A 24,742-nucleotide genomic window follows, 5' to 3' on the forward strand; every position below is an offset into this window, starting at 1 on the left:
ACCTGTCTCGCAGTTAACCCCATTGTCATATTATAATTCCATACTTTCATGCTCATATCCCTCACCTCCTCATTAATACCCCACATTGTCATGCTCTGGACAAGCAGAATTCTCATTCTAACATTTCTGCAAGATTTTACCCAAACTCAGTGCTGGGTTCATAATAGGTGCTCGATAAAGAACAGGTAACATAAGAGAAACTAGCCTTAATTATGGAGTGGCTATGGCTCCTTGAACAAGGAATGATAGAAGGTGTTCTGCCTACCTTAGTTTTACAGTGAACTGAATGAGGGTTTTAAGTACCATCGGCCTCTGAGGGTGGGTTGGCATGCACGGCTGTCGCTCAACCACAAATGAACTAGATGAAAAGGAAATTGAAAAGGAAATAAAGCACACCATGTGAAAGCATTGATAATATCGACAGGATGCAAACCACAGAGGGACAGGTTGCCATCCTGTTCATATCCTCTCAGTCCAAGTACTCTACGTCTAGAAGACTCAAACTCCCGTTAAACTCAAATCTTTCCAACAACTTCTTATAAATAATTACCACAAGATAGGCAAATGCCTAAAGATTGTCCTAATTAACAACAGCAAGTAATTCTTAATTATTATATTTAAATCATTAATAAAGATCCATTTTATCATATTAAACATAGTTAATTTCATGTTGCTGAATATTCATGGACTAAACATCAGTATGTGCATTTACTAATTATACAGTTAGGAGTGTATCAGTATTTTTTTTCTTTAGTGAGCTTATAAACACAAAAATGTTCTCTACCCCTCTTTCCTTGGATATGCACTGAAGAAGAAACCCTCAAAATCTTTTCCAAAATGTGAAAACCGAGCTGAGTGGGTGATATTATTAGCTCGTGAAAAATCGGGTCATCTGGGGAGAAAAGTATTGGTGAATAAATAATGAAGAGTAGAAATGTGTTTCTGGAACTTTCTGGGGGCTCTATTGGCTTTTTCCTGAGCCCCATTGTTCCATATTTCCTATCATTCCTTCACCTAAAACCAAAGCCTCAGGCAGGGTGTTCTTACAACTTCACAGAACTGAGGATGTCATGAAGCAGGAAACTTGTAACACTTCACTTACTTCTTGAAAAGGTTGTAGATCAGGAAGGTCACCCTTTCTAGCAGGTGCATTCTTTGCAGTGGGATAGGGTCACCTTCATATGTCATTTTGGTAGACTGCTCCTCTAACTTCTCCAATTGCCTTCTGAGTTGGAAGAGGCTTTCTGCCAATAGGGTAAAGCTATTGAACAGTACATGATAGTTTTTCCACTTAATAAGCAAGCATTTTAACAATTGATCATACTTTGCAAAAATTAAATTAATAAGTAATTATCAAATTAATTAAATGAGTCCCATGATTTCAGTGAGGCTAGTGGAAGTTCTTTATTTTTATTTTCCTAATCTATTTCTTCTTGAATACGCATCATCTATGTTAAACATTTTTAAATTCATACTTTCAATTATGATGTCATTTATGAAAATTCATCGATATCTGGAATTGCATCCCTTTCAATTAGCCTTTGTTTAAGTCTATTAAGCATGAATATGTTAATATGGCACTCATAAAAAGGGAAGAAAGAGTAAATGACATGAAGAAAGTTATGTATAAGAATACTGATGAAAAAATGTGAAACATGTATGTATATTTATAAGTTCCTCTGGCAAAAGGTAAATAATATTTAAAAATGCTTGCTTCTGATATCTGCTTGGAGTTCTGCTCACTATTTGGTGATTTGACCTCGAAAATAAAGATGGGGACTTGGACCAGAAAAATAAGAAAGATTAAGAACACTGAAATGGACAAGGAAGAGGCCTCCAGGTGGAGGTGGCAGAACATCTTACCAGACTTCAGAGGTCCACCTGGCCCATAGCAGCTCTTTCTAAATACTGTGCATAAAAGATTGTAGAAGAGCTGTCCAGTCTCTGCTGGGTTTTGGTATGAGCACCATTATATTTTAAATTCTTTATTGCTCCCTTTATTATTTTGTTTTCACCACAACAGAGAGTACTGTGGGGTTAGAGAATCAAAGTAACTCCCCAAGGAAATAATGTTTTAAAATAAGCCCAATTCCTTACATTTCTTAAGAAGCAGACCTGGCTGGGCAAAGCTTTTAGTGAGGGGTCCCCGGTTACTATGTGTTTCCATTTGTATTGAAGTGTACTTTTAAAAAGCAATTTGAGATTTGAACTGTACATTTTGGTTTCTCATCATACTTTGTCTGATTGTTCTCTCAGATAGTTCTGTTTTATATTTATGAGGTAGAAACCCCTATTGACATTTTTATCTTATAATGAAAGGATATGCATGTGTGCAAACACAGTTGGGGTTGCCATACTGGGTTAAGCACTTAACCCTTTATAAATGAATTTTTTAATTGAAAAAATAAAACTTGTATACACTTGTAGCTATAATATGATGTTTTGACATGTTTATACGCTGTGGGAAGGCTAAATTGAAGTTACATAATATACATTACCTCATCTTTTGGGGTGGGGGAGAAACCTAAAATCTACTTTCTTTGCAGTTTGCAAGTATATAATAAATCATTAACTACAGTTGCCACCATGTGCAGTAAATCTCTTGAACGAATTCTCCTTTTCTAACTGAAATTTTGTACTCTATGGCCAACAAAGAATATTTTCCGTATCAAAATAAATGTCCATTAGAAACACAAAACTCATATTTAACTCTGGTGTCTTAAGACACATTTAAAAAGTTGAGAGATCTGTTTTCAGGATTTTGAAGCTAGCATTGATGATATCCTTAAAGAAAATGCATTGCTGGTATCCAAAACTCATTTGCGTCTTTAAGACTGGTATTTTGTTTGTGCAAATTAAGCAATTCTTATGCATTCTATAGATGCTTCATTCCTCCCCCAAAGGAACGAGGATCCAGAGCCCAGATACAGTTCCCTCTTCCTGTCCAACTGTAGAGGACAGCTGCTAATAAGCCATTAATAAGCTACATGTCAACCTGCATCTTCCAGCTGTGTGACACTGTTTTCTACTTCCTGTGGTTTTCACTAGAAACTAAGTCAATTTGCTTTACCAGTTTTGAAGCTGGTCGAGCCCGTTATGGAGTGGTCCTCCTATGCAAGCAATCTGCTGCCGCCTCTTCCAGTCCTGTAGCTCTTCTATCAGCATGCTGTTCATGAGCAAGTCCGTTTCATTTACTATCTGTGTCATCTTGCTGAGCGTTTCCTAAAAACAAAGGCGAGGACAGTAAGACTCATAAGCAACAGCCAGAGTCGCTCACAATTTAGCTTATAAAACAATTGGACCTGGGAGATAAAGACTTGGTTAAAAATTTGACCAAATATTTTATCAAATTCTAGCTTTTATTTGCCATAGCACTGTCTTTTTAAACAGTTAAATTATTGCATTTAGATAACTCATAAGGAAAGAAGAATGACAACACTTTAATTTTCTCCTAAGATATTTCAATATAAATATGTAACTTCTGTGCTAATATTGAATCATGTGTTCAGAAACCATATATTTGTCTTTTAAAGTGATGCTTATAAATGTAAATAATTTTTTATAAATATGATTATCAATTTATTTGAAATGTACTAGCTAGAATTTGAGCCTTTCTGTGTTAATTTTTATTAGGACTTTATTTGGGTTTGGGGAGACAAAGCAAAGACAACTTTCAAAGGCCTCAGTGGGGTTAGAAGATATGAGTTTCTGTCCTGGATTTGCCATAATTTATATGAATTCAGAAAAAGTATTTAACCATTTTGGAACTTGGTCTTTTCATCTATACAGTCAAGTGAATGGATTAAATTATTTCTGATGTTCCCCTTTTCCTTAAAATTTTATTTCTAAAGTAGAATCTGATGGCATGTATAAAATGTATAGTATAGGCTTATAATGCATATAGCACTAAGTTTCACCTTGGATTAACTATTTGCCTGCATAACTATTAACTATTTGCCTGTTTAAAATTATGATTAATTTAGGGTGAAAAGAATTTTAAACTTTTTAGTATCCATGCAAATTCCTGAACAACAAAAAGAATGAAGCTCAATTTTTAGAAATGAATTATTGATTCATCAGTTACTGATTAAATATCAATTGCATTTTCTTTCAAAGAGATGTGGAAAGCTGAAATAGAGGTGTTTCTCCTCTTGGAAAATATTTCATTGAGTTAGAAAAGAAAGTTCTTCCTCTCCTTGGAAGATGGAATATGATTAGATGGAATATGTTTGGTTGCCAACAAACTATTCTAAGAAATTTCTCAACATAGTGTGATATATCTCAGAGTAAAAACCAAAAAACACTTATTTTTCCAATAAAATTTTGGTAGTCATCAAGTAATTGTTTAATTACACATGTGTATTAGAACCCATCTCAGCATATTATGTAAAGCCATGAAAACAGCTGTCTGAAGTAGTGTAAAAAAAAATTGAGTAAATTTCCACTTTGAAATTAATGATGCTTACAGTAAATGTATCATGGAAGCAATACATAAATAAATAATAAATTTTTTTTAAAAAAGCCCTAGAGAAGTTCAGCTTTGTAAACTTACTATAGGAAACATTGCTAACAGAAGTCCTAAATTCTGTTCCTAGAAACATTGCCATTCACTCATTTGGTGTAAGTGGAACCGATAGACTCCAAAAGCTTGATTCTTTTCAGTAGGACTGGGTTTAGGAAAAGGAGAAAAATAATCAAATGGTCAAATTAAAATTTTTCACTAACCTTCCTCTTAAAGTCAAGGCTATTAAGCATTTCTTGCAACGTCAACACCTCCTGATTCATTAGGGCATTATTTTTGTCACCCTGATCTGCAAAGGAAAAGAGATCAGATTTGGAGTCCTCTCCAAGGCAAAGGCAAAGCACTGCACTTCTGAAAGTCCATCTGCCTCAATGTGCCATCCTAAAGTGGCTTTGGGCAGGAGGAAGGCAGACACGATGAGACGCTAAATGGGGCCAACAGAGTTGAGCTTAGAAACTAAGTCCAAGAGCATGCTCATTTTGCCAGAATGACAACATTCAAACATGCCCAAGAGGACCCCTGTATCTTACAAACCTTGAGGGAAGACAACACTTCACTGAATATTCTTTTTTTTTTTTTTTTTTTTTTTTTTGGTTAGTGGAGGGAGAAGATAGAAAAATGTTTGCAATAATGTTCTTGTGGATATATCTGCATTCAAGATAATTTTGGTTGTGTGGTATAAGTAAGAAAGGAAGGGGGCTTCTCTTTGTGCCCAGGATGAAATCATATTTTACTTTTTCTGCTCTTTTCTCATCCCTCCCTGGTTTGCTTATTCTCAGGAATCATGAGTTACTGCCTGGGAGAGTGAGTTTTATCTACTGAGTCTCAAGAACAAATAAAAACTAATCCTGTGCTTTGCATTTTTCTTTGAAAAAATGGGCCACCCCCCTTCAGTAAAACCAGAATGGAGAAAGAGTGCCAAATGAAGAAAAAATATCTAAAATGGAACAAAACAAGAATGATTTACCATGGGAAGACGTACAATAAGCAAACATATTACTTAATTTGAACATTAAAACCCTATTGATACATAGCAAGTGATTGTTCATACCACCCATTCATGTCCATAAAAATGAGGGTTGGGGATCCTGATCTGATATGTGTAATTGTGAAGAGGTTCCAGAACAATTTTGTTGTGAATTTCTCTAAAAAATAGCACTGATCTCCAGGAGCTTATTTCTGGTCATATTAATTCACAAATTCACTAACTCTTAGACCCCCATTTGTAGAAAAATCTTGCATGTGCAGCATTTTATCAGCTGAAAACTTCATTCGGGTCTTCACTATAATTTGTTTCCCTTATATTTCATTTCACTTGTAATAGGATGGGATGAACAAAATAAGTAGTTGTTGATTTGAATGAAAAAATAATCACTTTTTATTCTTCATAATGCACATGGAGCACTAAAAAATATTAAAGTGACACAAATCGAAATGTATTAAGTTCGAAACAGTTTCATTAGTGTATTTTTCTATGTTCTAATTCTTAATGTTGGTAGTTTACATGTAAAATTTGGGATGAGGCTGTCTTCAGGAAACTGTAATGCTTTATTAAATTTACAGTGGTTCTCAACCCTTTTAGGAGCATAGATCCCTTTGGTAACTTATTAAGCCCATGTTTGTACTATTTCTTCTGAGGGGAAAAATCGTAGGAACAAATAATCACGGACATTTTCAATGATATTTCATGGAAGTCAAGACTTTCTGAAGATGCTAGGAAAACACCCAAAACACCTCACCTCGTACTTATGAAAAGTTAAACATTTGAACACAATCATTCATACTTCTATCAAGATTCATTCTAAGCTAACATTTTAGTAGTTAAAAGTGATTCTAGGAATGAAAGGTTTCTATCTGGTTTATTTTTAGAAATTGTTTGAAGTAATTTTAGAATTGCAAAAATATTAAAGCCCCCTATATCCTCTATCGTTGGACATAAGCACATTGCAAGGATCAAAACAAACTACATGGCCAGAATCCTGCCAACTAGTCCAGACCTAACTAGAATTTCACCAATTGTCCTCATAATCACAGCATAAACTATCAATCTGTTAATAATTGTAAACCTTAGATACTATGAATATTTTAGAATTTCCCCTTTCTTTCTTTTTTTTTTTTTTCGGGGGGGGGGGTTTACTGGGGATCAAACCCAGGGCCTTGTGCTTACAAGGCAAGCACTCTACCCACTGAGCTATCTCCCCAGGCCCCCCCCCCATTTATTTCTTAAAAGAAAAAATTGTAAACCACCTCTCTGTTTAACAACAGAGTCAAATAATTTCCAGCATACTTATATTTTGACATTTGTACAATCATTATATTATGCTTTTGAGTAATTTTTGATATATGGGGAAATACTTTAAAATAAAATGAGTTAAAATACAGTCAATATACAAAACCATATACATGCAGTCTCATTTTTTGAAAATCAGTAGACAAGTATGTATATGAACAGACAGAAAAGGCTGTAAGAAAATACATTTCAATGTTTATCTGTAGATTTTGAAATTTCCTGTTATTTTTATTTTTTTGTGCTTTTGCCTGTTTTCCATTTTTTTTTAAAAAGCACATTTCTATTTTGTAATTCTAGAAACTATATTTTAAAAGTTCACCTAGTCATGCCCTGATCATATTAGGCAATTATTATTTTTATTACAATAGGGATATTTTTGATTCTTTAGGAAAATGTTCCTAAACATTTTTGAGAGATGCACATTGAAGTAGGGGTGACTTCTTATGTACTTTATAATTTGCTTTGAATTGATTTGTTAAAAGATCTATATATTATGTACAGAGAGAAGGAAGAATAAAAAACAAAGAAATACTCCTTCCTTGATTACATTTCGCCTAACAAAAAAAAAAAAAAAAGGCTCCGCTCCCCTAAGGAAGTACATCAGCTCTGTCAAGTACAGAAGAAACCCTGTCATGCAGCCTTTATGTCCTTATGTAGAGTTATAGATAAAGCAAAAAACTTACCCATTGTCTGAATTGTTTTATACCTGTAGTCAAATTCATCTTGAAGGTCTTCTAAGTATTTGGCATCTTGTTCTGTCATCTTTATGCAAAAGAAAATATACTCACTCAAAAAGAAAGCAGCAAAGTATGTAGTAGTGTTGAAGTACATCCAAGAAACAGCACCATAAGTACCTTTAAATAATATACTGGTGCTTCCAACACCATCCAAGGACTCTGAACCTATATTTCTGAAAAGCTAATTCATATGGAAGTTGAATAATGCTGGAAGAACCAGGTCAAAATTGTTCTTCCCACTATTTTTTTCCTTACTGCTTATTTGAAAATCTTATTTTTCATTTCTCAGTGAGCTCCAGGTGATACTGCTCCTATAATTTTTTTTAAAGTAGAGAAAATGGGTACTTCGACTCTTTTAGAACTCGTGGGTAGTTCTGTTTATTTCTGGATTAATATACAAATGATCACTTTTTGCTTAAATCTCCTTTCAAATATGCTAAAATTGATGACAATTCAGCTTAAATATTTTTTTCTACCTAAAATATACCGTGTTTTCTCCTATATGTTTCTTTGAGATTTTGACTTTACTTTTCTCCTAAGTTGGTGATGTTTTGCTGCTCCATCATATCAGTTATTAAATGTCAAGATCTGGGCTAAAGGCTTTTGGTGTATTATCTCACATAACCTTCATATCCTCCTCCTGTAGAGGAAGCAGAAGTTTCAAACTGTGAAGGGCCTCACTTGTCCAAGGTCACATGACTTCGCTTTGAGGAATTTTGTGGGAAAGTCTGGTAGTCTGACTTTGGCCCCACCCCAAAACTAGATGCCTTGCTTCTTAGATTTAAGACTACTTTCCTTTCTTAGATAGTCAAAGATTCTGCTGCCTGCTTATTCCAAGAGGTCTTCTCTAAGGAAAGACTCATCTGCCCCCAAAAGATGTGTGTAAACACATTTCAGCCTCCATGAATTCTAAATTGTAGTTAATTAAATTGTTGGTTAAGAAAAGTATCAAATTTGGGTTCTGAGTCTGAATTTGAGTCCCAACTCAATCATTTATTAATCTGTAATAAGTCATTGAACTTCACCTTCTCCATCTGTAAAATGGGCTGGGGCAAACTAGGGGAGGGAGGAAAGTGTATAACAATAACTATCCTCAAAATAATTAAGATCACATGAGTAAAATGAGTAATAAGATCATGAGTAAAATGGCTCCTAACAGTGCCACGTTCCAAACATGCTCTATAAGTGCTCTATAAGTTTGAGCCATCATTACTCTTCTCTGTTATCTCACCGCAAACTGATGTTCTTGACATTTATAAATCTTAGAGAAGAAACAAAGAGCTCTTGACTACATAGTATATTACCTATGTAATAATAACAGCTAAGAATTTTTGAATAAACTTGCCCGTGCCTCAACCTTACATACACACTTCTTTCAAGTCACCTGCAAAGTAGATTATTTTCATATGAGGAAATCAAGGCACAAAAATATGTAGTAATAAAGACTCAAGGTAGAATTCAAATTCAGTCTAGTCTAGCTTCAAAGTCTTCACTATTTCTTTTCATTACATTTCAATACCACTTGCAGTATTTCATTTTAGTATTAAATTTTGGAGGAGCAATGATCATTGAAAGGCTGTGGGTCAGGGAACCCACATACTAAGGAAATGTAACAAAATAAAATATGATAGCTTTAAAGCAGAGGTATATGGCAGCTCCATGTTTTGATCTCAAAATTAATTAAAAACTAAAAGAAGGCAATATCTTTCAGAATCTTCTAATGCAAAGTATTTCAAAAGGAATGAAAAGTATATTAAACCGTAACTCCAGAAAGTCAGTGCTGAGTTAATTAAAAGACTTTCAGATATTGTCATCGGTAATTGCAAAACATGAAAACTGCCAGCAATAACCTGCAAAAGCTCTCTCGATGGTCTGGGAAGCCTTATAGGATTGCCACACACCAAAACATTCCGCGGAGAGATGGGGTTTCTGGACTAAGTGGGGCGAGTGCATTGATGGAAAATCACTGCTTTGCCTTGTAGGTCAGGCAAGGCCTCCTGGGATCAGATCTGGGATAGGGATCAGGTACCTGGGATTTACGGAGGGAGTGTTAGGAGAAGGGACATGCAGGACAGGGGCAGGGAAGGAGCTAAGAAAGCACACAGTCTCCACTGACGTCTGTCTTTGCTTTGATTCCATAAGGAAACCAGAAGCATGACCTAAAACATACTCCAATTTGAGGCGACAGGTTCTGGCCTTTCCTCTCTTGTCACTCAGTCCAGAGCTCTCTGTAAAGGAAACTCCGGAGAAGCCCTCAGCAGGGAACACTCACAGCAGCTGGGGATCATGCATGGGCCTGGGGAAATGATCTGCTCAGGGCTCCAAAGGGTGGCCCTCTGTTGCACCAGGCTTCTCAGGAATTAAAAAGAGCTTGAGGGGCTGAGGATGTAATTCCATGGTGGAGTACTTGCCTAGCATGTCCAAGGCCCTGGGTTCCATTTCCAGAATGGATTAAAAAAAAAAAGGAAGTTGTGTTGTATGTAAAACCAGTCTGTACTTGATTAATATGCTGAAGTATTCTTACTATAACAAAGTAATCACTCTCTACCTCTAATCACTTGTAGAATCAGTGGAGGCCTTGGTTTTAGTATAGTATGCCAGAGCCTTTTGCCTCTGGTCTATCTTGAGAACCTGATTCTTTCTTGCACAGTGTAAGCAGAGGCCTTTTCAGGCTTGCTTTACTTATGGAGCGTCACTAAATCAGAAGTCTAAAAGTAAACACTTTTTAGAAATACTGTCCTTTGAATCCTAGGCTTACTATCAGACAATGTATGGGTCAGTTTACCTTTAGGTATTTATAGTTTATTTAATTTTATGGAATTCTTATTTTTGTCATAATAGGAAATGAATGCTATGTAAGTTTCAGAAAGGGAATTAGCATTTTATTTTATATCCAACATAGTGGAAAGTTAGTCCTATTTAATATTTTTTGTAGATTAATGGTATTAATAAATCTCTGACGACTGATGGGGGGAATAAAAGAAAACACAATTTATCAGAATCACACCAAGGTGTGATATCATCATAGATTCTACATATGTTCCAAGGATAACTAAGGAATCTTATGAACAACTTTATGCCAAGAAAGACAACTTAGGTGAAATGGAGATATTTCTTGAAAAGCACAAATTACCAAAGTTTATTCAAGAAGAAATAGATCATCTGAGAGCTCAAACTGGAGAAGTTCAAACTGGAGTTTAAAAGTTTCCCACAAAGAAATTCTCTCTGTATAAACAGTATGTGAAGGATATTTTTCTTATTAATAAATCGTCCTTTGTTCACTGTATACACTAACTTTGCGCCTTCAGGAGGAAGGTGCACAGTATCTGTGGGGCGACAGAGGCTGCCCTTTCTAGACATCTCAAAAGGTGTCACTCACCTGCACACTGTTTTTAATGGCAGACACTTTGTGCTCCACATTCCTCTGTCTTTCTGAAACTGAAGAACTTTGTAAGGATTTCTCCAGAGGTCCCTGGAAAAAGTAAAGTTTGGAATTTCATTGATGTCGATAAAGTAAGTTTATGATAAATGCCACACATGTAGTGTATACTTTGAACTGAAGTTTGGGTTAATTTGATATAGAATATTACCCAGCCACTAAAAACTATGCTGTCAGGGCTGGGGTCTGGCTCAGGAGCAGAGTGTGTGCTTAGCATGCATAGGTTCCAGGTTCAATTCCCAGAACAACAACAACAAAATCATGCTACAGAAAATAATGACAAACAGCATTACATTTTAAGGAACTGAGATTATAAAAACCCTCTAATATGTGTAGATGCATGAATATGATCTCTACTGCTTATGTATATATAGGTATGTATACATATGTTTTTTTATTCACAAATGTATGGATACATAGAGAGATATGTAGAACACACACACCAAAATGTTATCAGTGTATTATCTCTGAAAGTGAAATTACAGATGATTTTATGATTTTTTAAATGTTCCTAATTTTCTAGAGCAGGTCTTCATTACAAATACATGTAATTTAAAAATTAGCATAGAGAAATTACATTAAGTTGGACTTAAAATTCACAATTGAGGATGTCAAACCTGCTGCAATTGGATTTAGAACAAAAGGAGTTTTCCTAAAGCAAATGTGAAAATATTAGTCTAGTTAAGTACAAAGTCCAAGCAGCTTCTCCAAGCACCACCTCTTGGCCACTCTAATGATCTGACATCGAGTGTGTTCCTCAGATGGAAAGCTCTATAGGCAGCTAGAGAAAGGAGTGAGACATGCAGACAGCCCCTTCAGCTTAGTCGGGTGGGGAACAGTGGTTAGGTTGACAACATACTAAAAACCACAGCAAATCAGTGGAGGGACCTCAAGTGCAACCCATGTCCTTCACTCTTGGTCAGGTGCTTTTCACCTCCACCATGTTCTTCAGCCTGGTAAAAGCCTTTATGAAATTCCCTTTCTCTAATTTTGATCTCTATTATTTGTCTACCTAGCTGAAATTTAAAAATAGTGCTTCTTTCATGGTAGTATATGGTACTGGCAGATTAATTTCAGAGTGACGTTTATGAGCATTCACTCAAAGTTGACTGGTGTTTGATATTTGAAGTGAAAACTCAGCTCGCACACATACGCACATAGCTAGAGATTAAAGGGATACAAAAAGGACTGCCAAAAATGTATATGAGAATATCATGTATTCTTGATAGCTTAATTTTTAATCAAAAGACATTGACTCAAACTGTATGTACTTCAGAAACTTACTACAATGTTTAAATTAAATGAAAATGGTACCATCTTTCATTTCCTCCATTAGAAGCTATAACTTGACAGTAGCTAAACCTGAGAATGGTTAGTAGTTAGAAAGATATGTTTGTTAGACCTTCAAAAATAAATATCGTGCTATGATTTATTAAATTGTGAAGGATGTCATTTGGAAAATTGATTATGTGTATTTTTTCTTTTTCTAAGAATGAACTGAAAAAGTATTTCTTAAAGAATTCATTCATTCCTCTTCTCTGATGGGGGCTCTGAAGTTAGGTTACATTTTATATAACCTAAAATACATTGGGCAAAGTACATTCAAACAATCAATAAGCAAGTATATTTACAGAATTTCTGTGGGATAAAATTTCTGCTGGTGAACAATTTTGGACATATGATGTAGGAAACAGGGAAGTACAGGAGGGTTTTAGGCAAGATCAGTCTGTGAAGATAGATGTAGCTGCGGAAGTGGAGTCCAAACTGTAATTAGGAATTCAGGTGGTTACTATATTCCTAGATTAATATTGTAAGACCCTGAACCAGAGTGTGGCTGGTGGAAGTCAAAAAGAATGTCTAGACAAGATTCTAGAAGAAACTCTGGAGAGACTTGGTAATTGTCTCTACATGGAGGACAGAAAAAGAACTACCAAAGACCATGACTACAAGTGATGGGAAAAACGGCAGCAGCACTCACAGGTGGGAAAAGCTGGATTAGAAGTTAAGAAATTCTGTTGCACAGGAATTGAATTCAAGGTGATAAGAGGATCACAAGTTCAGAAAATATTACCTGGACAGGCATGTTGGCTGCAGCCAATATTCTCCTCTCTTCTCTTAGGCAGTTTGAAATAACCACAGCTACGTGCATTGGATTTCCATGAAATTTTCCCTGAAAAAGAGTGAGCAAAAACAGTGTTAAGAGCTTAAATATATGCATCATAAGGAGATGTCACTGCTTGAAAATCAACAATAATCTCCCAATAAGTATGTGAAAATAATTGGGATTCATTCCAATAATCTATTCCATTACAAAGTTACAAGAACTCATTGCAAACGTAGACTCTTAACAAGAATATATTGATCTCTTTGCCTTCAATAATCACTTTTATTGGTTAATCATTGTTCTTAACCACCTCTTTAGGAAATATCCTGAACACACTCCCAAGGGTCAGCTTACCTTGACTGAAGGGCAGGTTTTAGAGACAAGAGTTACTTCTTTGTGAATTATCATGAACCAGGGTGGTCTTAGCTATGCACTTGTTAATTCTGTGCTTCATGCTTAAACCATTAATTTTGTTCCTTATTTGGTTATATTGACTATTTCATAACTATATTAGGATACTCATGTGAAACTGTACTCACATTTCAGCAACAATATTTTTATGACATCTAAGCTTACACATCTTTTATTGCCAAGGTTAATGGTGCAGATATTGTTAACTGGCAACCTGTGGGCCTAATTCGGCCATCAGGTACATGTTGTAAATTAAAATACTTGGATCCCTTCAGGGGCATTATGTACCACCCACTGTTGCCACAGTGCCCTCAATGAGTGTGCCCAGCCCTCATTTATCTTACAAGCAAGGCTTCCAGGTGTCTGAGTTTTCTAGCCTTAATTTACAGAGCTAATTGGAACAACACCATTGTTTTAGTCAATGGTGTTAAACTTCTTTACTCGACTTTTTCCAAGGCAAGATTAGCAGGAGGCACAGTAGACAAATGCACTAATTTAGTTTTCTGCTGCCCTCCTTTCTGAAGGTGGTGCTAATACCCATGAAATGGACAAAGGTCAATAGCAGGAAAAATAAAATAACAATACACAAAGTGAAAAATTAACAATTAATCCAAAGTAGATTATGCAGACTGGCAAACCAAAGGGTCTCTTCTATGGAAGAAAAATGAGGTTATTAGTTAAATACACATTTTTATGGTTGTGATTGCTGCCACAATTTTATCAGATGATGCATGTTAACACTTCTATTTGTAAAACGAGGGTAAATATGAACTCTGGATTTCTGCTCTTGCATATTCTGCAGTCTTTAAAACACTTTTTTTCACTATAAATCAGAAATCTTGAAAAGAAAACAACAAAAATGAATTGACTGAAACTCAGAAGGTAACTCAGAAATGAAAATGATCCTATTTATTAAGAAGGGAGTACCACATCTCTGATTTCTGATGTCTACAATTTCAGATTCTTTGTTAGAATTTATTCCTGTTGTTAATTTTCTCATCTATTGGTTTTTTCCATGTAACCTGCATTTAACTTCCCAAGAAAAGCTGTTTTTTCATTTTGACTTCAATTTATTAAAAAAAAAAAAATGCCATCATTATAAAAAAAAAAAAAAAAAAAAAAAGGGCTTTTCCTAGGGCTCATTTGGAAGCTCAGTTATTAAGGTAAACTTGAGAACTCATGCTAAGACGGGGAGTTCTCTAACACCTCAAGAATTACCAGTATTGGTCTTTGTTTTTCTCATTGCTGTGGAGTATTTCCTTGATCATTCAACATTCTCAGCTTTGTTGTACACTTAGTTTCCCTTTCAACATTCTCGGCTTTGTTGTACACTTTTCCATTTTCCTTTCTTACTTAAACTTCTTTTACCTTCCTTTTCAGATTCAGTTTCTCCCATATCTTGAGAGGTTAAATGACTCATTTTTTTCCTTTGTTAAGAGCCAGGAATCAACATTGTTTTCATCTAGGATGTCTTTTTATTTTTTAATTTTTTTTCTTAGTGCCTCACTTAAATGGACAAGACAAAACATCTTATGGAAAATTGATCACTATGGACTCAATATCAAATGAGTGCTCTTCCTTTCTTAAGTATCAAAGATATATTCATATTCACCTGTTAGGAGTTGCTAAGTATGTGGACCTTCAAACAGCAAAAAAACAAACCCTGAAGTGTGGGCTGGTGGGAAAAAGGAAGAGAAGGAAGCTGGAGAAAGAGAAACTGCCAATTTTGGTTGTGTGAGTCTCTCAGGCGTCTGTTCTGTAGATGTCTTCCAGTCTCTGTCTAGTCCTTGCACTATCTTCTAGCATGAACAAACAAGAATTTTAAATATAGTGAAGTCAATTTATTAATTTCTTCTTTATGTGTTCAAGGAATCTCTCCCTAAGCTGCCATCATGGCATTTTTTCCCCGTTATCTGTGTCTTCATGGTTTTGTCATTAGTTATAATTCAGTTGGATCTTGTTAGTAAAGAGAAGTTCCTTCCACTTTTTTTCACATAAATACATAGTTCCACCAACTTTACTGAACATCCTCTTCTTTCCTCTCTGCTTGTTGGGGCTCTGTCATAAATCAAGTGTCTGTATGTGGGTGGGTTTGTTTCTAAACTCCTTTCAGGGTTCTATCTCTGCCTCATCAACAGATTATTTTTATTATTGGACCTTTGTAATAAGTCCTGATATCAGGTAAAATACCTTTTACTTGCATTTCCATATTCATTTTAGAATCAGCTTGTTAAGCTACACACACACACACACACACACACATCCATGTTGAGAATTCAGATAGCACCAAATCTTTAGACAAATGTGGAGAGACTTGGCATGTTTATAATTGCGTTCTAATCTAATCACTTAGATCTTCAATGTCTCTCTATTAAACATTTTAATTTTTTCACATAGAGATCTTAAACATCTTTTGTTAGGGTCATTTCTACGTAGTGGGTTTTTTCGGCACTAGAATAAATTACATCTTACTGTTTTTTGCTAATTTATATATGTATATATAATATGTCTATATGTATATTATATGCATATTGATTTTGAATCCAGCAAACTTGCTAAGCTCTTATTCTAATGATGAATTTTTACTTTTTAACATTTCTAAAATTTTGTATGTAGATTCTTTTGGATTTTCTGCATACACAAATCATATCTTTTGCAAATATTGATAAAATTTTTCTCCTTTTCAATCATCCAGTATTTATCAGGATTTCACCTTTATTCTAAGACTTATTTAGAAATGTCATTGGTTAATTTCCAAACAGAGATTTTCTACTTTTTTTAAAAAATGATTTTTACCATGATTTAAAATTTTTCTTACTTAGTTGTATGGAATAATGGGTTGATCAGAATACAGACTCTGAATTACTTCAACCACTTTAAGTTTTTTGAGGCTTGCTTTGTGATCCAGCATATGGATATTTCATAAAAGTTAACTTGTAAAGACTGTGCTCAACAGTTGTTAGGTATGAATATTTTATACAGTTTCATTAAATCAAATTTGTTAGTTGTTTTGTTTAAATTTCTACATTTTACTGGTTGGTTTTTGCCTGGTCAATTTTATCAGTTTATGAAAGAGTTATGTTTAAAGCTCCTTTGTGAAGTTTTCTCTTTGTGCCTCTGACAGACACATTTAGTTATGTATTATGGATGAATAAAATCTTTCATTACTGTGAACTGATCTTTATCTCTGGTAATACTTCTCACCTTGAAGCAAAAATATGAACTAAGACATAATTCAGTGTTTTTTCTTACTGAAAGAACTTTTATTTATTTCAAGATGGGTATAGAAATTTAATCATATGTCAGTATTGTACATATGTAAGAGGGAAAATATACATAAATAAATAAGTTAATATATTCCTAAGACTTCGTAGAGTTCAACTTTTCTAAATCTCTTTTAAACTCAGATTCATTGGCTTCCATGTTTTTCTATAAAATACTGTTCCTCAAGCCACCATGAATGTCAGTGATATATCCTTTCTTTAGTGTGTCCAACTATAGTTTCCATTCTGTAAGTTGTGACGCTGGTACTTCTTGATCTTACCAGAAGTTCTCAATAGAAGGTTTTCAGACAAGAACCAGGACTCACATTCCTTCTGCAAATGGTTCTTCAATGGTTTGTTGACTGAAACGTTGAGGGTTGTGGCCTAGTCATACTGTCACGTTCAGCAGTATCACTATACTTTTATGTGAGATTATCACTGCACTTTCAGATAGATGTCCATAGAATCAGTGAGAACTAGAACATATGGTAGGTCTTCCAGGTGTCAGTTCCAGAGGACTTCTAATCACTCTTCCATCAGCTCAGCCACCAACCACCTACTATTGTGGCTCACTCTTAATAATACCTTTGAAGGTCTTATTCTTGGACATTGTTTTAAACTTTAAAAAATTAAATATGGTAGCAACTCCAGGAGTCATCAGTTGGACATATGGCCACAGTGATACACTGCTTCATAACCCAAATTCACACTCATCCCCTTAAAGACCTTTCTGCACTGACAGTGTAGCATTAAGTCTTCCAGAGCAAACCAACCTCCCACCTGCCTGCACTATCTACTGGACTGAGTACACATTTTCATATTTCCCCAGTGTTGTCGTGCTAGAAGTTTAGAGCATTTCGTTCAGTCAGTAGGATGTTTCTGAAAAATTAATGTTGTACATATGGATGATAATTCTGCACAAGGTATGATTCACGCACTCCAGGCTTTCATTGTGCTGGTTTCTTTAGCTATCATAAGGACTTCACAATTTCTGCTGCCACTGTTACTTTGTGTGTCCATTCCCATCATAAAATATAATATGACTTCATCTATATGTGGGTCAAATTCTTACATCCTGTAAAGCTTTCCTGTATTGCTTTCCAAGAAAATATGGAATTTATGATCATTCATTGTATGATAAATATTTGTTAAACAAATACCAAATTTGTCCCCTGCTGATTTGTGAACATCCCATTCTGCAAATATGGTAACTATTTGTTTCAACCCTCAATCATAGTGTTATATTTGGATGACATTCTAAATAGCAATTAAACTCAACATGTGTTGTAACAACAGTGCATTTAATTCAACTGCAGTGACAACAACACAAAGAGCTATGACCCAGTTTCACATCACAGGCAATGTCCACATGGCAACAGCAATTGAGTCTTATTGATTATACGATGTATTTTGATTTCAGTAATGTTAAAATGTGTGGGGGGAGAGATGATTCTAAGATTAGAATCAATGAATATTACTTCATGCTAAATTCCTTGGCTTTCCTTCAAATTTCATTTCTACCTAATTTCTAAATTTGACTTATCATTAAAGAATGAGTAGTGTGCCTGCTTTTCCTCTTTTAAAAGTTCTCGAGTATCAGAGAAGTAACAAATTGAGAGCCTACTCAAAATAATCTCCATTTGGGTGGCACAGAGCCCAAGATTTCACTAGACAGTCACTCCTTTGAGAGCTTTCCCCTTGACAGGATCCTCTTGAAAATGCAGATGTATCTGGGAGAGTCTGCACCACACTTAACTAATGTCCTCTGCATTGTAAAGAATTTATCAGATGCTGTTTTCTGACTGCAGTGTCCTGACACTGCAGGATTTAGGAGATCCCTAAAAGAGGAAGGCAATAGCGACCAAAGGAGGATTTTGGAAGAGACACATACCAACTGCTGTCTTGGTTTGAGTTTCTCCAGAGACTAAGCCTAAGACACGGATTTCAATGCAAGTAGTTTCAGTGAGAATTTATTCCAAGCAACACAGTTGGAGGAGTGGGCCAGTAAGACAGGAAGAGAAGGCAGCCGTCATGTGTATGCTGTCGAGTTATTTGTTAAGATGGACTGGAAACCCAGTAAATCTGTATGAAACATGTGACTTTGAGTAATCTACCCAGGGACTTTGGGAACTGGAGTATTTTTACATCAACTGCTATCATCTATCACCAGTCCTGAAGAAAAAAAAAAGTGTAGATGCTGGCAGTTGGAATTCTATTCAAAGGAACTACTATGATGAGGCCAAGAGGATGGGTCAGGATACCTGGTAATGACTTTCAGTTACAACACCCAAAGGCACAGTCTGTGAGAGAACAACTAATTAGGTAAACTTCATTGATATTGAAATTGTCTGGGGCTGGGGAGATAGCTCAGTCGGTAGAGTGCTTGCCTTGTAAGCACAAGGCCCTGGGTTCGATCCCCAGCACCCAAAAAAAAAAAAAAAAAAAAAAAAAGTGAAATTGTCTGCTCTCAAACTGTGGTATGTATATACAATGGAATATTACTCAGTCATAAAGTAGAATAAAATTATGGCATTTGCTGGTAAACGGATGAAGTTGGAAAATATCATGCTAAGTGAAATAGACCAAGCCCAAGAGACCAAAGGCGGAATGTTTTCTGATAAGTAGATGACAATACATAACTGGGGAGGGGTGGCAGGGGCAGGGAAGAGAAGAATGAAGGAACTTTGTATAGCGTAGAGGAAAATGGGACGGGAGGGGGCAGGGGAAGGGAAGATAGTAGAATGAAACAGACAGTATTACCCTATGTATATGTATGATTACATGAATGGTGTGAATCTACATTGTGTACAACAATAGAAATGAAAAGTTGTACCCCATTTGTGTACAATGAATCATGTGTTATAAAAGGAAATGCAAATTGAAACGAGATACCACTACACACCTATTAGAATAACCAAAATCCAAAATACTGACAATACCAAATGCCGACAAGGATGTGAAGCCACAGGGTCTCTTATTCATTGCTGGTGGGAATATAAAATGATGTGGACATCCTGGAGTATAGTTTGGCAGTTTCTTATAAAACTAAACATACTCTTACCACAGGATTCAATAATCACACTCCTTGTGTTTACCCCAAAGAACTGAAAACTTGTTTCCAACAAAAACCTGCACATGAATATTTATAGTAGCTTTATATATAACTGCTGAAATTTGGGGAGCAGCCAAGATGTCCTTAAGCTGGGGAATGGATAAATGAACTGTTGTACATCCAGACAATATAATATTATTCAGTGATAAAAAGAAATGAGTTATCAAGCCACGGAGACATGGAGGAAACTTAAATGCACATTACTAAGTGAAAGAAGTCAATCTCAAAAGGCTACGTAATGTATTTCAACCATATGATGTTTAGAAAAAGTCAAAACTGTGGAGAAAATACAAATGTCAATGTTGCCAGCGGTTAAGAGGAAGGAGGGACAAATGGGTAGAGCACAGGGGTGTTGGGGGGCAGTAGAACTATCTTGTATGATACTGTTATAGTGCATTCATGACATCACACATGCTAAACCCCAGAGAACTGTGTAAACCAGAGAGCGAACCCTAATGTAATTGAAGCACTTTAGTTAACAATAATATTAATTCATCAGTTGTAAAAAAAAATGCACCACATTGAAGTAGATTATGAGAAAGGAAATGAGAAGGAGAGGGGTATAAAAAATTGTGGAGTGAGACAGACATCCTTACCCTACATACATGTATGATTACACAAATGGTGTGAATCTACATCATGTACAACCATAGAAACTAAATGATGTACCCCATTTGTGTACAATGAATCAAAATGCAGTCTGTAAAAAATTAAAAGATAAATAAATAAATAAATAAAATTTTTAAAAAGCACTGGAGATGTAGCTCAGTGGTAAAATACATCTAGGTTCATTCCCAGTAACAAATAATAAAAAAATAAAATCTTTTAAAAATTATCTTACTGAAGTTACAGTTTTCACTTACCCTCCTTATGAATGAGTGAATTCAAAGTTGCATGCCTTCCTCGTGTAAAGTTAGCTTTAAATACTCTCATCACAAAAATGCTTTCTTGACAAAAGAGGAGTGAGGCATAGATTGTCAATGGATATGCATTATTAAATGCTGGTATTATTTATGCCAGTTAACAGTACATACTTCTTAAAGTAGCTAAATATTAGCTGCAGGTATATATATATATATATATCAGCTGATTTTTTTTTTAAGAAAATACTTTTTCACTTTTTCTTTTTTTTTAAGTTCTGGGGGTTGAACCCAGGGGTACTCCACCATTAAGCTACCCCTGCAGCCCTTTTTATTTTGCTGAGTTGCCCAGGCTGGCCTTGAACTTGCAGTCCTCCTGCCTCAGACTCCTGAGTCACTGGGATGACAGGTGTGCACCACCACTTTTGGTAAGAAAACACTTCTTAAAGGCATCAAGTATTCTTCTGTAAATTCTGAGCATTCCCAGCACAATGTTCTGTCTGTAAAGACTTACTCTATCCAAGACTATTGCTTTGCAAAGCAGCTGGACAGCTCTCTATGCAAAGTTGGGGGACCTTGTTTTGTGGCTCAGTTACTAAGCTGTGCAACCTTAGGTAAGTAACTTCTTAACCTTCGTTGCTTTAGTGCCTATTAGTCCTCGGGATAATAATGCTTGTCATTCATCATCGAGTAATTGTGAGGAGCATGCCAGACAGTCGAGTAAGAGCCCTGCAGCTTGTCAAGCACTCTTATAAATATGAGGAGGTTTCTGTGTTGCCTCATGGTGGTGTTAGGAGAGTTAAATGGTAAATCAACAAAAACAGAAGAGAAAAATCTTCCCATTAACTTCACAGAAGTGACAAAAATTGATAATAAAGCCATTGGTGTAAGACTGAGTTGTGTTCCAGGAAATATATTTATATAAACATAAAAGAAACTCCAGAAAAAGTAAGACAGTGTATTTGGGTTTTTTCTTAAATGTTAGATAATGGGGACTTTCCTGGCACTTCTTGAGGACTGACTTGCACATGCACACAAATACACTGAAAGCGGTTTTGAACAAAAATTAACTTGTTAAAACTCATTAGAAAGAATATAGTGCTTTCACCTGAGAACAATTCACATAATCTTTGGAAGAGAATCATTAACACTATACTTTCTTCGCATAGGAAAAAAACCTGGGAAGAAACACACCAAACTCTCACCAGTGATTGTTTTTGAGGCATGGGATTAGGGAATGGATATTGTCACTTTTACTTCAATATTTTGATATTGTTAGAATTTCTTTTAACTAATTAAGCATGTGTTATTTTTATGATCAAAAATAAATAGGAGGGATAAAGTACACGTATGTCTTTCTTATTAGATTTCTCTATTTACTCAATTTATGCAAGGATTTTTGTAAAAGATAAATGCTGGCTTTGAAAATTTGTCATTGCAGTGCAAAGAGAACAGAATTGAACCTGATCAGACCATTAGAATGATTAAAATTCAATATTTATAGGGAATTGCAGCATTGTAAGTAAGAGATAAATAAATTATTTAATTCAAAATGACAGAAGGAGAAGATGGTGATTCTAACAAGCACTATTAGCTTCTATGTTTGAACACACCAGTAATAGAACCTGCCTGAGAACCTATTATGTGCAGGGTGTTTTATAGGCTTTGCTTTTAACCCAGGAATAGACTGCAAGGTACATATCAGGAAGCCCAGATGCTGCATCATTTGGGAAAATTCATGGAACTAAAAAATCAAGAAGCAGGAATGCCTCAAACTACATGTTTCTCATTCTACAAACTTTCAATTTCCAAATCAATTCTGGCTTCTTAAAAATGGATTCTTTCTATGTTTAACAGACATTGTGAGCCACAGCTGCATTTAATTTTATCTTCCCTGGATATTATATTATTTTCTATGACAAATCTATTCATGGTAAACATTATTTATAGCACCTCAAGATAGCTACAGTGCTTACACAAATAACCCAATAGAAAATAATCATGTGTTTGACTATAAAATTGCTAAATATCTTTCGCTAAGATGACTGGTTTTAATACCCCTGACAATTCCACTTCTGTTGGTAAAGGCAATCTTCCGTAGGCAGTAAGCATCCTTGCATGGTCTTATAAGGTATGCCAAGAATACAAGGCCCTAGTTATTTGTGCCTCTGACCATTTCTCAGTTGTATTTGTAGCAAGTAACCATGAAGAATGAGGTAATGTCTCTTCCTAGCCAATGAATGGGCTTGCTTCCCTAGTTATAAAAACAGTGAAATCCTAAAACTCATTTTGTTCCTCTCCTGTAATGCAAGTCACTGAGTGTGTAGACATCCAGGATGGGCCCACTGTGTCACCCTTGAAGGAGGTGGGGCTTATGAAGAACTTATGCAAACAAACATGGAACTCTGACTACAACTTTTTCTGTGAATAATAATGACTCTTTTCTCTGATCCCAAAGTCTCTTGTCTTTTTCGAGCACTCTGAAGCAATAACAAGCTAACTTATTAGCTTGAAAGGAGAATAAAATCCAAGTCCCTGCGCCGGCTTGTGTTATAAAAATTATAACATAGCATTTGCATTTTTTATGTCTATCTCTGCCATCTAGACTGCATCTTTATCTGATTCCCTGTCTAGACTCTACATCTTTTCAAAGAGGAATCAGTCTTCTTCAAGGCCCATCTTCAAATAGCCACCATCTTATATTAACCTCACAAAAGATTGTTGAATGAGCAAATGAGTGGACGAATAAATTATTATAATCCTCCCCCTAGGAGAAAACATATTATTCGATCTTTTTGTTGGTAAAGATCTCTACTTTAAGGTCTTCTGGGGTTTTTATTAGTTATTTGTCCCCAGTTGCCATAAAGACATAAAACTGGAGTCCTAAGATCAGTTGGAAGAGGACAGCAGGGTAAAATGTATCCCTGGAGACGGCAATCTTGCTTCTCAAAGGACAGAGGGGACCCTCACTCTGGTTGACAATCTTGCTTCTCAAAGGACAGAGGGGACCCTCACTCTGGTTGACAATCTTGCTTCTCAAAGGACAGATGGGACCCTCACTCTGGTTGACCAGTATCATTGGTAGTGAAGCCCCAGGAGAAAATCAAACATGAAGCCGTCCCTTCAATGGGGATGGTACGCTGTCACCTGCTTACTGTGTGCTAAGGCAGATCCAGATGTTAAAGGAATCGGTGTCCTTCACTTGTATCCTGTAGGATTACTCAGTCACTCTTATCCTTCCTCTAGGGATAATAATGAATGCATCATAATCATCATTATCATCATTATCAGAGTGTTTAGACAGAATTATAGAGAAAAGAAAATGAAAAATTAATATAAATATGATATAATTAAGTATCTAGTGGGGAAAGGATGAGAAAATTTAAAGAATATTCAAGGTAACCTAGTGTTCTCTTCACTTATAATAATCATCTAGAGCTAGAAATGGGGAAATATTATATTTAAAATAAAAATAAAATTAAAATAATTTTAAAAACTTAATAAACCATAAATGATAAATGTTAGAGGAGATAGATATGTTTGACTTCAACATTACACAGTGTATACAAGTATTGAAACATCACGTGGTACCCCATATATACATACAATTTTAGTGTTTTATGTATCTGCTAAATATAATTTGAAAATTTTAAAACTTAAGAATAAGTATAACAAGAAAGAAATAGGTCATATATGAATTAAACTAGGGTTATAGTGAAAATTAAAAACAAGGTCTGAGAAGGCATAAATTGAAAACAATGAATTCTAGGATGTGATACTTTGTATCATAAGTATATCATCTTGAAATAAGTACGTGTATTTAGTACAAGTAAAGTTAGTCTCCCAGGAGTTGCTTTTGGAGGGTTCGGGGTGGAACGAATGATTGAGTGAAGTGATCTTAAAGTTTGCACTGACGAAGAAATGTCTGAGAATAGCTAAGAAAATTACAAAGACTAATTTTTCAATGCTTGAAAGATATCCAGAAATTTTCTATGTGCTTTGTT

The 24,742-nt window shown here is 35.3% G+C and overlaps 1 protein-coding gene across 5 annotated transcripts in view; it reads right to left on the reverse strand.

Annotated features, from left to right (window-relative positions):
• The window catches only part of STAT4 (signal transducer and activator of transcription 4), an 88,141-nt gene that overhangs the window by 27,123 nt on the left and 36,276 nt on the right, over positions 1–24,742 (reverse strand). For 4 of the 5 annotated variants that reach the window (XM_079135348.1, XM_079135346.1, XM_079135349.1 and 1 more), the window contains exons 4-10: positions 13,060–13,158; positions 10,929–11,021; positions 7,496–7,574; positions 4,726–4,811; positions 3,071–3,222; positions 1,103–1,261; positions 266–358 (exon numbers count right to left, since the gene is read on the reverse strand). In XM_079135348.1, the coding sequence (XP_078991474.1) occupies positions 266–358; positions 1,103–1,261; positions 3,071–3,222; positions 4,726–4,811; positions 7,496–7,574; positions 10,929–11,021; positions 13,060–13,158 (761 nt within the window). The remainder of the gene's footprint in view (positions 1–265; positions 359–1,102; positions 1,262–3,070; positions 3,223–4,725; positions 4,812–7,495; positions 7,575–10,928; positions 11,022–13,059; positions 13,159–24,742) is intronic. The other variant, XM_079135350.1, reaches the window with a different exon arrangement.

Source organism: Sciurus vulgaris, assembly GCF_902686455.1.
Source record: "Sciurus vulgaris genome assembly, chromosome: 3".
In the NCBI taxonomy this organism is placed as follows: Eukaryota; Metazoa; Chordata; class Mammalia; order Rodentia; family Sciuridae; genus Sciurus; species Sciurus vulgaris.